Here is a 12,775-nt window from a genome sequence, read left to right as displayed (position 1 = left end):
CCAACTTTCTCCACTGTCTATCTTCTACTGTATCTGCTTAAACTGGAACTCTTTCAATCAAACTAACCGAACCGGGCACGATCGATAACACAGGCGCACCCGGTTTCCCTCCCCCCGGGGGTAACGAAACCCGAATCGATAACTCGGATAACCATTGGTAACGCTTCATTTCGACTTTATCAGCAGAAAAGTAATAGATTATCATGGGATATTGATTCAATTTTCTCCGATTTTTATAGCACCCGCTCCGAAAGACAATGTCCCCAGGATGCTGTGCGGCCCATTGCCGTTATGTCGTTGGGTATCTTTTTTGGGTTGCTGCCGTATTCTCTGTGTGTAAGTGTATGTGTGTGTGTGTGGTTGGGCACTCGAACGACAATCATCAAATGGTGATGAGGGATGTATTGCACGTTATTGTTTGCGATACACTTTTTTCGCCCTTGTTCATGCTGCTATCCCTGTACGCGTAAAGAGAAGAATCCTTGTTTTGGTGTGCTGCGAACGAAAATCCTTCCTTGACACACATCCAAAATCGCTGTACATCCATTTGTTTCTGTTTCTGTTGGTTGTGTGTGTGTGTGTGCGTTTTTTTTATATGCCGTTTAACTTTATGCTTTAGTCGATTTTTATGAATTGCCATCAAAACGATATCTTCGTCATCGTGAAACTTTACGGCCGCACGATTGTCATTGTTTCGTGTTTGGCTGAACTGCTCTTTTTTTCAAAAACCCCCCCTATTGTTCCGCGAACATCAATCTAATGCTTCTAAATGCAATCAGATAATATTAATAAAGAAAAAAAGAAAACAAATAAAATGTTTAGAACAGGAAAAGGGCGATGCGATGAGCCATCGATGGAACGCGGTACAAGCCCGTTTTTGACACATTAAAAACTTCCTTAAAATCGGACAAACTGGAACGTATTGATCGCTCCAAGGTTCAAGGTGCTGCCCTGTGCTAAGAGGCAAGAATTTTTACAACACACCCTCCTCCCTCGGTGATCCCACTTCCCACTGCCATCGATCGTGAAGTGGGAAGTGGTCAGGTTTATGGGTCATGTCGGCCCGTACACCCGTTAAGAGTATCCACTGACAAGCGATAGAGGAGACCGTTTTGGCTGGTCAGTAAAAATTCCACACCACCGACACCGAACTGAACGTATGGGAGATTTTGATGAGCACTGGCGTGGTATGTGTCGATTTATGGCAGTTTCGAATTGATTTTTCCACTATCGCACCATCGATATCTTCTGCGTTCCGTGCGGAGGTGGGTAAAGTGTACGGTGCGGCGGAACGCTGGCAAGTGTGTTGGTACAAACTTTATGACCTTTTATTGCACACTCACGGCTGTCTGGTAGGTTCTGGTAGGAGGCGACTGACAGGGACCCCTTTGGAAAGACCCCTTGTGGAAAGAGATGTGTGATCGCACCAAACCTCACATCACACTCGATGGGCTGCGAGGATCGTTACGGACAGAGGTTTGATTGATATATGATGAGCAGCTTCCCTCTTTCCACTCTCCGAACGAGCCATAAATGCCATCCGTCGTCGCGTCGGTGAAAGATCGATCAACCTGAAAACTGGCAATCGGAGATCCGCATCGAAGCATTGTTTATGGCATCGTTTTAAGATAAACCACACGGAGCAGCGAAAGAAGCGAAGCCTTGCATCGCAAGACTGTGCACGAGAAAATGACGTGTGCGCGCGTGCGTCCGCAATTCCTCCGTTTTCTCAACCGCTAATGGTTTTTCGATTTCGTATCTTAACTAATTTGCTTATTGATTTGTCGTGTTTCATCAGTGTTTGATTGCTTATCGGGTGCCGCGACTTCACTTCCCGCGTTGCGGCCGATCAAGCTGATGCAGCATGATTAACTGCTTTGGAAGATACAATCGACACTGCGAAACGATCGATGCCTCCGCTGTTGGCGCCTGCATTAATCGTCGTGACGGAACAGCGATTGAGTGGATCATCTGCCCTGACCCCGGCTCTTTAGCTCTCTATCTTTCTCGTTTATGCCCGTATTATGACGAAAGCGGTCGGTAACGAAACAGGTTAATTGACTAAATGCATCATGATTTTTATGGTAAGTTAATAAAATTCCCTGCAATAACATGATTGCACGCCGCCCATCGGATGCGGTGACCGTTTGCTTGTTATACGAGCTCGAATAATGATGCTGTGAAATTGCACAATCAGTCTGTCTGCTGATGGCTGACCAGGCCCGTTTTACATACCGTTGCTATACACGCTACAACCTTTGTGTGTAAATGCTATAGTTTTTTTATACAAATGTTCATGATTGCAATCTAAATTGGTTATGTCAAATAGTTAAAAATGGATCGAACCTATCTCTACAATTGTCACATTCGTGCACATCGTTTTTCTTCTCAACCGTGCTTCAAACGCTCTTGAGCCCCCTTGAATCGAACCGGAAATCTCCCTTCTGGTTGTGTAATTATCATTTTAATTGCCATTAAATCCTACTCTAAAGCACTTTATCTGATTGGTAATCCCCATTTAGTAAAGTCAACCACAGCTGGGCTAGAAAAAGGCTTGCGCGAAAAACAGGAAACGAGGCCAAAAAGGCTCCGAATCTCCCTGTGTCTTGCCGATCTCAGTAATGCTGCGTCGAATGTCTTAGAAACTACTTTTTTACGTTAGCGCTACATTAAAACCATCACGCGCGAAATGCTAACGACACATACACACACACTGTAAGAAGCACCAAATCTAGTGCGGAACGGCCAGCCCACAGGAAGACAGCGCGGTTTGCGTAACGAACGTTTTTAATGGGATTTTGATTGAATCTATTAAACTTTTGTCGCGCCGCCGGAAATGCCGGAAAAGGAAGCCACGGCAAGCTACTTCCCCCATTTCCCGAACACTTACTTACACACACACACATACACACATCGGGAATGAAGTGTGACTTTTCTCAGCCCTTTTGCCGGGGTAGCGCCGCGCCGCACGGTTAAAACCGCGAGGGTTACGACAACCGCGCTCGTAATAGACCGTGACGAATTGGTTTGTGCTTACCGGGGAGGGTGCATGACACAGTTCGAGGCGAGATTTTTCAACCGTTTGGAGAATGTGGCAGGATATGCGGTTAGCATATCGTAGGGTTTTCCAGGGATCAAGGATGAGGCTCGCATCGAAGCCAATTTGCATCACAAAGCGGTGCGTGAAAACTTTTGTCCCGTGTTTGGCCGGGTTGGCCTCTTCCATTTCTTTAGTTCTCCTTTGCAGCGTTCGATAAAGCGCAGCGTATTACTAAGTGATTAGCTATGTACAGGGGAGTCACATCGGCCGCATTTCGGGAGCGCTGCAGTCCCCTAATGACTAATTATCCCACTGTTATGCAGTCAAAACGAGCGCGAAAGTGATGGATGGATTGATGCGCCTTTTGCTGTGCGGCGGTAAATTTATGCAGTGCAGGACTTGTTCTGATTCTGGGAGGGGTTTTGCTTACATCGCAACACAATAGTGTGCCTCTAAAGGGAAGCAGTAACGATTATTGTTTTGAAAATAAATTGTGTTGGTTCCCGCGTCTGTACTGTATGAGTGTGTATGAGAACGCTCAACAAATGCCAACTGTTTAAAGCAATTCAATTATAACAATCATATCCATCCTTTAATTTACTAAGGATTACAGTTTTATACATTTTAATGTGAATCGACCAGCAGGAAAATTAATAGAGCCCTAACCATTGCCAACCAATTAAAGCACCCCCGAGCCTAAACATGTGTACTTTAATTAATTTCCAACTGGAAAATTCAAATCCACCTGTACCATTAGATGCCACCCACTGTTGAACCCTTTTTTCTGCCTCATTTTCACACACACACATGCTCGTTTATGTATGCAAAGAAATGGAAGAGAAAGCCTTTCCTTAAGCTAAGATGGGAAACCCTCTAGGTGGGGATTATTTACATATCACGTATGCTTTTCATAATTAAATTGGAATGCTGTGTCTTGGCTTAATTGGTTTAAGAATATTTTCATTCGCACAAGATCGAGCAATGGGCCCTCTTATTCGACTGGTTGTTCCAATGAAAGAAGCTTCTTGGTATCTTGGTGCCGCATATTAGAAGTCCAATATGATTGTAAGGAAATTTCGATCCCTGAAAGGATTAAATGGAGGTGCTAACCAAACCTTGCTAGCCTGAATTATAAAATCTGCCCAATTGTGTTTATAAAAAAAGACTAAACATGGTTTAACATTTAAACGTTAACACGTGAAACACTTCAAAGAGAAACGTACACCTTTCATTTCAGCATCGAAACTAAACAATTAACTCACTACGCCGAACAACGAGGCTCACATGTTCTTGCCGGCGCGAAACGATCCCACCGCGACACTCATACGCACATACGCACGCAAGCAAATGCGCAATGACGCAGCATCATTTTCCACCAGCGAATGAGAGCGGATGACACACAACCCCTGGCGAACGCTCAAAACCCAACAGCATATCCATCCCCTTGTCGGGTTCGGTGCTTCAACCAACCCTCCCTTTACTGACGACGACGACAACGACGACGGGGAGGATTGTTTGGCTTTTCGCGCGGAACACATGTAGTTAAATTAAGAGGGTATTTAGGGACGATGATACCGTTTAAACGCTTGCCACGCTTCAAGCCAAGCAGGGAAGGGGTCACAGGGACAGACGAAAAAGGGACACCACTCCGCTGTTTGCTGTGCGAAAACGCTGTGCTGCAGCCGACGAAAAGACGACTTTTCCCGAGCTTCCCTTCCATTAGCCGCAAGATTGACAGCGCTGCCGATGATGGTGCTGAGCAGGGAAGGGTAATCGTCTAGAAGAATGTGCTACTTCGTTGTGCCGGTTTGCTGTGCCCGCAAACGCCCGATTGGGGGTCGAGGTTTCCTTCACTCAGCCCCCCAATTAGAGAAATTGCATGATTATATAGCAAGATACCAGCGCTCATGCTCGCACCATCCAGGGAACGGAAAGCAAGCCTCAGAAGGACGCGGCAGGCGGACGGGATTTGCATTATGTTGCCGAGTGCTGCGGGACACGACACCGAAAGGATAGCCCACGCCGGGGATAGTGGGTTGAACACAAAGGATTTTCATTTGTTCATTTCCCACTTTTTGCAAAGCACGTGCTGCGCTGCACGAACTGATGTTGGGATGATGATTCCCCGTTATTTTCGCACCATGTTCTACAGGGCGCTATCGCTCGCTCACATGAGTATGGAAGTAGGAAGGAATGGTTTTGTTCACCTTGCTTGGGTGCGAGATGTTTTCTTGTTTTGGAACTATTACTGCTGGGGTTTTGATGTTGGATGTTGTTCCAACCCCAGAAGCTAGGTGGAGCATGGGATGATCGAGCGGAAGCTCTGCTATCAACAATTATTCGCATTTTTGAGATTTTGATTTTTAGTTTAAAAAACTGATTCTGTAGAATGGATTAATTACCTACAATATATTTTTACTTAATTTTTATAGTCCAAAATAACTTACAAAACATAAAAGAAACTTGAATTTAGCTTTTCATATATGAACATAATATAGCATCCATACTAATACCTAATACTTTTAAAAAATCGTATTAAAATTCAGATTCAAAAGCAACACAAACTCCATTCAATCAAACTATTCCCTCCAACTAGAACCATCCTATCAGCCTATCTAGAATACGGCCACCATCCATCGGCCACGCACTGCACCGTCTTCCAGACACAATCCCACCCAAAGCCCTCCCTAAATCCTTCATTTGACAGCAAATCCTTACAAATCGAACCATTTAAAAAGGAACCGAGCCACCGGGAAACCGAGAAAGGGATCACTTTCGGGAGTCACCCCGGAAAGTAACAAAACCGTTCGCCTCGTTCGCCCTTGCAACCGCAAGCTCGTGGGTAAAACGGCAAGCGCCAGCTCAAAGCTGTCAATCAAAGGTGCTAAAACCCCTTCAATTGAAAAACATCCGCACCCAATTACCCAATTTGTAAACATCGAGATTCCGGCTTGGGCATTCAACACACACACACGCGCGCGCGGGTTGGCGGTGTGCTGGCCAATAGGAAACCATTTTTCTCCCCCTAAAAACTGTATAACGATGGCTAAAGCAGGCGACCGTTTTCCCTTATGTCGCAACCCTCGCACTGCCCTTCGATTCGGATGCGAAAGGGGTGGCGTTGGCCCTGCGAGCAAAGGGACGGTTTCGGTTTTAATTCAATTGACCACCGTGTAACAGCAGCACCAGACACGCCGCATCCTTATCCTGTGTTTTTATCCCAGCTTCCAGCGAGATACTGCAGACGAGAGAACAACAAACAAACTAAAAACACGTGCGTGTATCTATCGACAGCATGTTCTGACACCGCCTTGAGCCTTGAGCTATACACTCGGAACCAGACGGAACGATCAAAATCCCATCGATTATCTTGGTCGAGCCGTTCCGGGCTGGTGATTTTTCAAGGCGTTGGTAATGGTGGTCGTTGCGGTTCTGGTTTTTTTTTTCTGGACCAAGTGGCATCTCCACCCCTTCCGGTTGATCCGTTTTTGGTTCGGTGCTGGTTTAACTCCTAGGATTCAGGATTTTATAAATCTAAGGATATGGTTCTTCTGTTTCCATGTCACATTCTACTCTACTTGGAATGGTCAGTGGGATGTTTTTTTTTTGTGTGAAACGTTTGCATTTTCAAGTGATTTGTCTCCAAATTCCTCAACAAATCTTTAAACACAATCCTTCCCAATATATTGGAGCAATTTGTTTTGGATCCTTTCGACGCCTTTTATTGATTCAGGGGTTATTAATGACATTTGATTTGTAGATTAGAAGATTAATAATCAATCCATTTGCTGAAGCTACAAGCTTTACATGTTTTATCTATGAAAGATAGCAGTCTTTGAGATGAAATTCCACAAACCATCATAGTATGACGGTAAGAAACAGAAATTAAGGAATGTGTATCAGCATCTGTACAACGAAAAGAATCAATTTGTATTGAGAAGTTTCTAATTCAGTGTTTTATGTTTAATTACTTCCATAGGAGACAGTTGCCATAAGGATCGAACCACACCTGGGTTTGTAACAAGTCCCTCAACGAATGCATACACCATTTGACTACAGGTATCAGATGCTTTTGAGCCGGTCTGATGGTACAGTCGTCAACACGTACGTCTTAACAACATGCCCGACATGGGTTCAAACACCAAATAGACCGTGCCGCCATACGTAGGACTGACAATTCTGCTATGGGGGGTAATCCAAACGTCACTGAAAGCCAACCCCTCAAATGGTACAGGCAGGCCTTGACCGACAACGGTTGTTGAGCCAAAAGAAGAAGAAGATCACAGGCTTTTAAAAGTATATTAAAAAAAGTCATCTAAACTTGAACTGGGACGTCTTTTTCATTCATATATTGGCGTGAACGCAACGCAAATATTGCGCAAGAATGAAGAAAATTCATGAAGCAAAGATGGTAATTTTCGTAACAACCCAATTCCTCTTCATAAACATAATTTTTACTGGACATTTTCGTTGGGATTTTTTCGTACAAAATTAATAATACCCAATCTGGTATACCACTCAGTGCCAATAATGCAATCGATCCCGATACTAAACCCTTGATTTAAAATGTGTTACCAGGGTCATGAAATGAATACAAATTTGGTGCACACACACACCTCCTGTGGCCGATGAAATCGTAATCTAATATCGTATTTAATTTGAAACAAAACCACCAACAAAAAAATCGATTGCAAATGAAATTCCGCAACCAATTGAGAACGAGAGTCCAACCATCAACTCGCCATAAAACCGGCACGCTACTGTGTAAGCTCATAACTGCACGGAAAAAAAAGAACATAAGAAACAGGACACCGAATCCAATCCGGGACTGATCTAATATTGTATGATTTATCGCTCCTACACCGGGGGGATGGCAAGGTACCGGGTTTATAGGCTGTAAAACTGGCTGATTGAAGGCCCTGGCCCAGCAGCGCACATCCGGTGTGGGTGAAACACTGGCCGCAAATAATAGTCCGACGCTTCACAAAACCGCATAAGGAGAGGAAAGGGTTTCCTAGTTTTTTTTTTTTTAACCGCCCGAAACAAAAGCGACAAGGGTTAAAATGTATTTCGAAGCAGACATTTACCGATCGGATTGCGGTGTCGAGTCGGAACACCGCTATCAGAAAAATGTGTTACATCGTTCCAGAAATTTCAAATGTCCCACGCGAGGTACGGGAAGGTCCTGGATCCCTCTCTTTTGCGGAGGAGCGGGGAGGTGAACACACCGCCCGTTATGATTTTTATGAGGTGCAATAGATGTCGAGAAATGCGAAAAACCTACCTTCACTTGCGACTCCGTCATACCGAGCGCGTACGCCAGCTTGGCCCGTTCCGGACCGGCCAAGTACTTCGTCTGCTCGAACGTCTTCTCGAGGGCAAATATCTGCTGACCGCTGAACGTGGGCCGGGTGTGCTTCTTCTTGCCGTCCTTGTCCTGGGCGTGATGGCTCTGCGACAGGCTGGCCGACACTAAGAGCGGGGAAAAATGGAAAAATGGAAATGAAAATGTCAGCAAAATCTAAACCGTTGCGAAATGATGTCGGTCCACTACCAGAAATTGAACATAATTAGACGTGTGAATATATGCGTATGTGGCTGGGTACCGTTGGGCGAGACACTGTTCGTACACCCAAAAACCTTTTACTCCAAAAACCAGACACAACACACACACACACACGCACACACCTTGACATGCAGTACACAATTTTGGTACCATCGAGCGCCACAGAAGCAGCTGTCACACCGAGACCGCCACACCGAGCCGAGGTTTTACGTGCGCCGCATGCACAAGCGGCTCCTCGCCTTGTTAGCAAGGTCGTTACAAGCTTCTCGGTATTTTAAGATTATTGCTTACCCACTACTGGTGGCATATTTTGGAGCGTTTTATAACTTCATCCTGGCAGCAGCGCCGCGCAAGATGGCAAACCGCGCCACCCCTTCGACTGTGCTTGCGTGTGTTTACCTTTCCATTGGCGTTTGCGCTTGGGAAAGCGTGTCAAATTACACGCCACAGCACAGCAGCGTGTGCTCTGCGGCATGTCAGCCTGGTTTCCATTTGTTGCGTGATTTCACTGCACTTTTGCGGCACGTTCTACGCTACTCATTTAGAATGCATTCAATTTTACGGCTCAAACTGTTTGGATTGTATTTTTCGCACGATTTTTGCTCTTTACATTACATTGCGTGCAACCATTGTTCGCTGCGTAAAAAGATCGAAATAGGAAAAAAAACATTACCCTGTTAAATCGTTAAATTAAAGCTGCTCCAAATCCTTTAAATCTCATTTTTCAACACACCACACCGAGTACAGGGCGCAAAACATTGTCGCCGAACGAACGCCCGCTCTGCCAAACAGGACCGCCTGTCAAAGGGCGCGAAAAGGAAAATCTTCCTTGTGTAGATAAAAAAAATACACACACACAGACACCTTTCTATCTCTCTTCTGTAGTCGGTGGTGCCACGTGGGTGGCAGAAAAAAAGGCCAAAACCGGGCAAAAATAAATTGGCTAACAACGAGAGAATTTCACCGTTGATAAGCGTACGCAATGGATGAGCTTTAGGCTTCCCTGGTCGGTCGTCCCAGATCAGAAACGTAAGGATGATGATGGCGAGCCGACGAAGACGACGAACGTTGATGATGACGATGATGATGTTGTAGTATAAACCGTTCTCTAGTGGCTACCATGTATCAAAGCATCCGACAACGGCAATGCGAACCATTTCTGCTTCCTTGTTCCCTTTCTTTCTATTTCTACGGCAAATATTGTGTGCGCTAAAAGTTGGTCACATCTGGCGGTAGCAGACGTAAGAAATGGGTAAAAAAAATACAACAACAGGGAAATATACGTACAGTTTTGGTGGAATGGCGTTTCGAGTTGTTCAAGATGAGCTGAACACGGAACGGATCAAAGTAGGACAACAAATTTCTTTCACACTACAGGGGAAATAAACAGGATTTAAAATTTGCAAGACTAATTTGATGTTTTATGCACAAATCAACGTTTCAGTGATGTAAAGAGTGTATAGAAATTAAGTTTAATTGTGAACATCATAGAAGAAATAAAGAGATAGCTTACAAAAATACTGTCAGAAACTACAATGTTCTAAAAGGCAAATAGATCAACAATTCAACTCATATCCTCGCTCGACAAAAAGCACACTGGTGTCAATGATTTCCCAACTAATTTGTTGCAAATATCTACATATCGATAGCCTTGCAAACCAACATAAACCACAATTAATCATGAGCAGCAGCAGCAGCAGCAGCATCAGCAGCAACACTAATGATTGGCCGAAACTGAATTTGAATAAAGCGTAAGCATAATGTTGTATTTGCTGTTTTGTGCGATCGCTGCTCCACTAAATGGAGTGATAGATGCTCAGTTTTCCCTCCGCGGCTTGTATGACCCCTTTTTTAGACCCCTCCTTTTGTCTGTTTCCCCCCCTTCTGCCCAAGCCTGCCTGTGACAGTGATACATTGTAAATAATGACGCTGTTGCTGTCGCTGCCCTTGCAAACCACAGACACACACACACAGACAGACAGACAGCGCGTGTGGGCGAAATAGAGAATTAATATCTAAAACTAATGAAACTCTAATTAATGTCCGCCCAAAAGCGCACCGCTGGCACGCATGATGGTGTCACCAGTGTTGCGGAAGACCCGGAAGGCCGAAGGAGGTGGGTCATCAAATGGAAAGCGCGGAAAATTATATCACAAACCGAGCGATTCGGAAATGTCATCCATGGATTGCCACATTCCGTGGCCCACACTAGCCTCCTATTTTCCCTACCAGTACCAATAGAATGGGGATAGAGATAGTCGCTGATAGTGATCACGCATCCAGACAACCCTTTCACCCCATAAACTGGGATGGGATAGATCAGACACACACACACAGGGAGCAAGGAATATAATTAAAGCGATATAATTATGCCTATGACATATGAATGTTGGCCAAGATAATGAGAATCCAGCGAGCCCGGGGATGTGTGGCCATTATTGAACACCCAACGGTGGTTGGCGGTGCACTCGATGGTGTCGACCGTTTGCGGTTGCACCGTGTATCTGATCGAACGACCGCCCGAAACCGGGTGCGGTGAGGGTGAAAGGGCATGTCGCAGAAGGCATAAAACATCGATTCGGTATAATTGTAAAATAAACGTAACATTTATTACAATTAAAACTACATAGATAGACGACGCGATGTGATAGTAATTAATGGATGCTCGTGTGCCACGGGTGTGAAGGCTCCCGGGTGGGTTTAGCACCGCAGAAACATGGCGACCACATGGTTGTCCGAATTATGTTGCCGATCGTCAGTGATAACGAATTATTAAGCATCCCGAGGATTTCGTTTGAAGAGATAGTAGAATTCTTGCATAGTGCTAGGTTATATAGGGAACTTAAACTTATTTATTTAAGTAGTAAAAAAGCTATCTAAAACTATTTTGAAAATATACTTAAAGAACATGGTTGTAAAGGTTCTGTTATATGCTTCCAACTGTTGCAGTTTTGCTAATTTTCTTTACACAATTTACAAAATTTATTATTTAATTTCCTTTCCACACAAAAAGTGCACCAACCCAGTACAACGAAATCACGCATTATCCCTCTACCAGATTCAAAACACTTTGTTTCAATTACTTTCAATCCTCGGGCTTGCTTGGTCCCCCGGGCAACCTGCACTGCACTCTCCGCTTTGTGAAACCCTTTTTAGCCCGATCGGGTTCGGATCGAGGGCCCGGAGGGACTGGATTAATTATTCATATTTCCACCATTTCAACCAACCATTTGTATGTAAATTTTTGCTCCTTCTTTTACCCGCGCGATCCTTTTTCCGAACACCGCACTCGAAGCCGAAGGCACAGGCACATTGAGCAGATCCTTTGGCAATTTCCATTTCCATTAGGTTACAGAAACCGGGCTACCGTTTTGTCGATAGAAACGCACACTCCCCACATTTCCCACTGGAGTAGTAGCGCACAAACACACAAACTCGAAAGGATGCGTTCCGGATGGCAGAGATGGCAATTAAAACGGCAATCATAATTAAAGTAATGAATGTGATAAATATTTTTCCTTCCCCGGTGTTTGTGCCTCACTCCCAGCACAAAAAACGGTAGCGGCAAAGTGGCAACGTGGAATGTACAGGCAAGTGAATTGCTACCATTCATGGAGCTGGCACGGTTCTGTGGGTCGTAAAATTAATTCTCGGCCACTGTCACTTTTCCCCGGCGCACCAAACCGGTGGAACCCCCTTGGAACTAGTGGAATCGCTTTTTGGTAGCACAAATTTATCGATTTACGATCTTTTCCACTAACACACACACGCACACGTATGGCTATGGCTGATAGAAATGATTGCAGTAAAGACAGCGGAATGGCTACCGAAATAGCGAAATGACCAACCGCCTTTCTTCCAGTGCTCCTCGAACACTCGAACCACAAACCTGGAGCGAACTTCATCTCACACAAGACGCTCCGTCCGAAACCGTCCGAAACATTACGAATGGGTGATAATTCTTTTACGACCATTACGGGGCACCCATTTCTTAATAGAGACAGAGATAGAGAGCAGCAGCACAAGCTTTATGGGCTTTTGAACGGGGCTGCATAGCGCCATAATTAGCGAACCGACGAGCGAACGTCTTGGACCGTTTGCAAAGGCCACATCATTGCTGGACTTTATCGATGCACTATTTCTTTTTTTGTCTATTTCCACACTAAGGT

At 44.8% G+C, this 12,775-nt stretch overlaps 1 protein-coding gene across 1 annotated transcript in view; it reads right to left on the bottom strand.

Annotated features, from left to right (window-relative positions):
* LOC121590241 (homeobox protein abdominal-A) overlaps window positions 1–12,775 on the bottom strand; it is a gene marked incomplete at its 5' end in the record, with an annotated part of 43,073 nt that overhangs the window by 19,547 nt on the left and 10,751 nt on the right. The window contains one exon of the mRNA XM_041909724.1: window positions 8,325–8,512. Coding sequence (XP_041765658.1) covers window positions 8,325–8,512 — 188 coding nt within the window. The remainder of the gene's footprint in view (window positions 1–8,324; window positions 8,513–12,775) is intronic.

The sequence above is a fragment of the Anopheles merus genome, chromosome 2R (genome assembly GCF_017562075.2).
Source record: "Anopheles merus strain MAF chromosome 2R, AmerM5.1, whole genome shotgun sequence".
NCBI classification, from domain to species: Eukaryota; Metazoa; Arthropoda; class Insecta; order Diptera; family Culicidae; genus Anopheles; species Anopheles merus.
The sequence above is the reverse complement of the archived record's forward strand: the minus strand, read 5'-3'. Positions and strand labels throughout refer to the sequence as shown.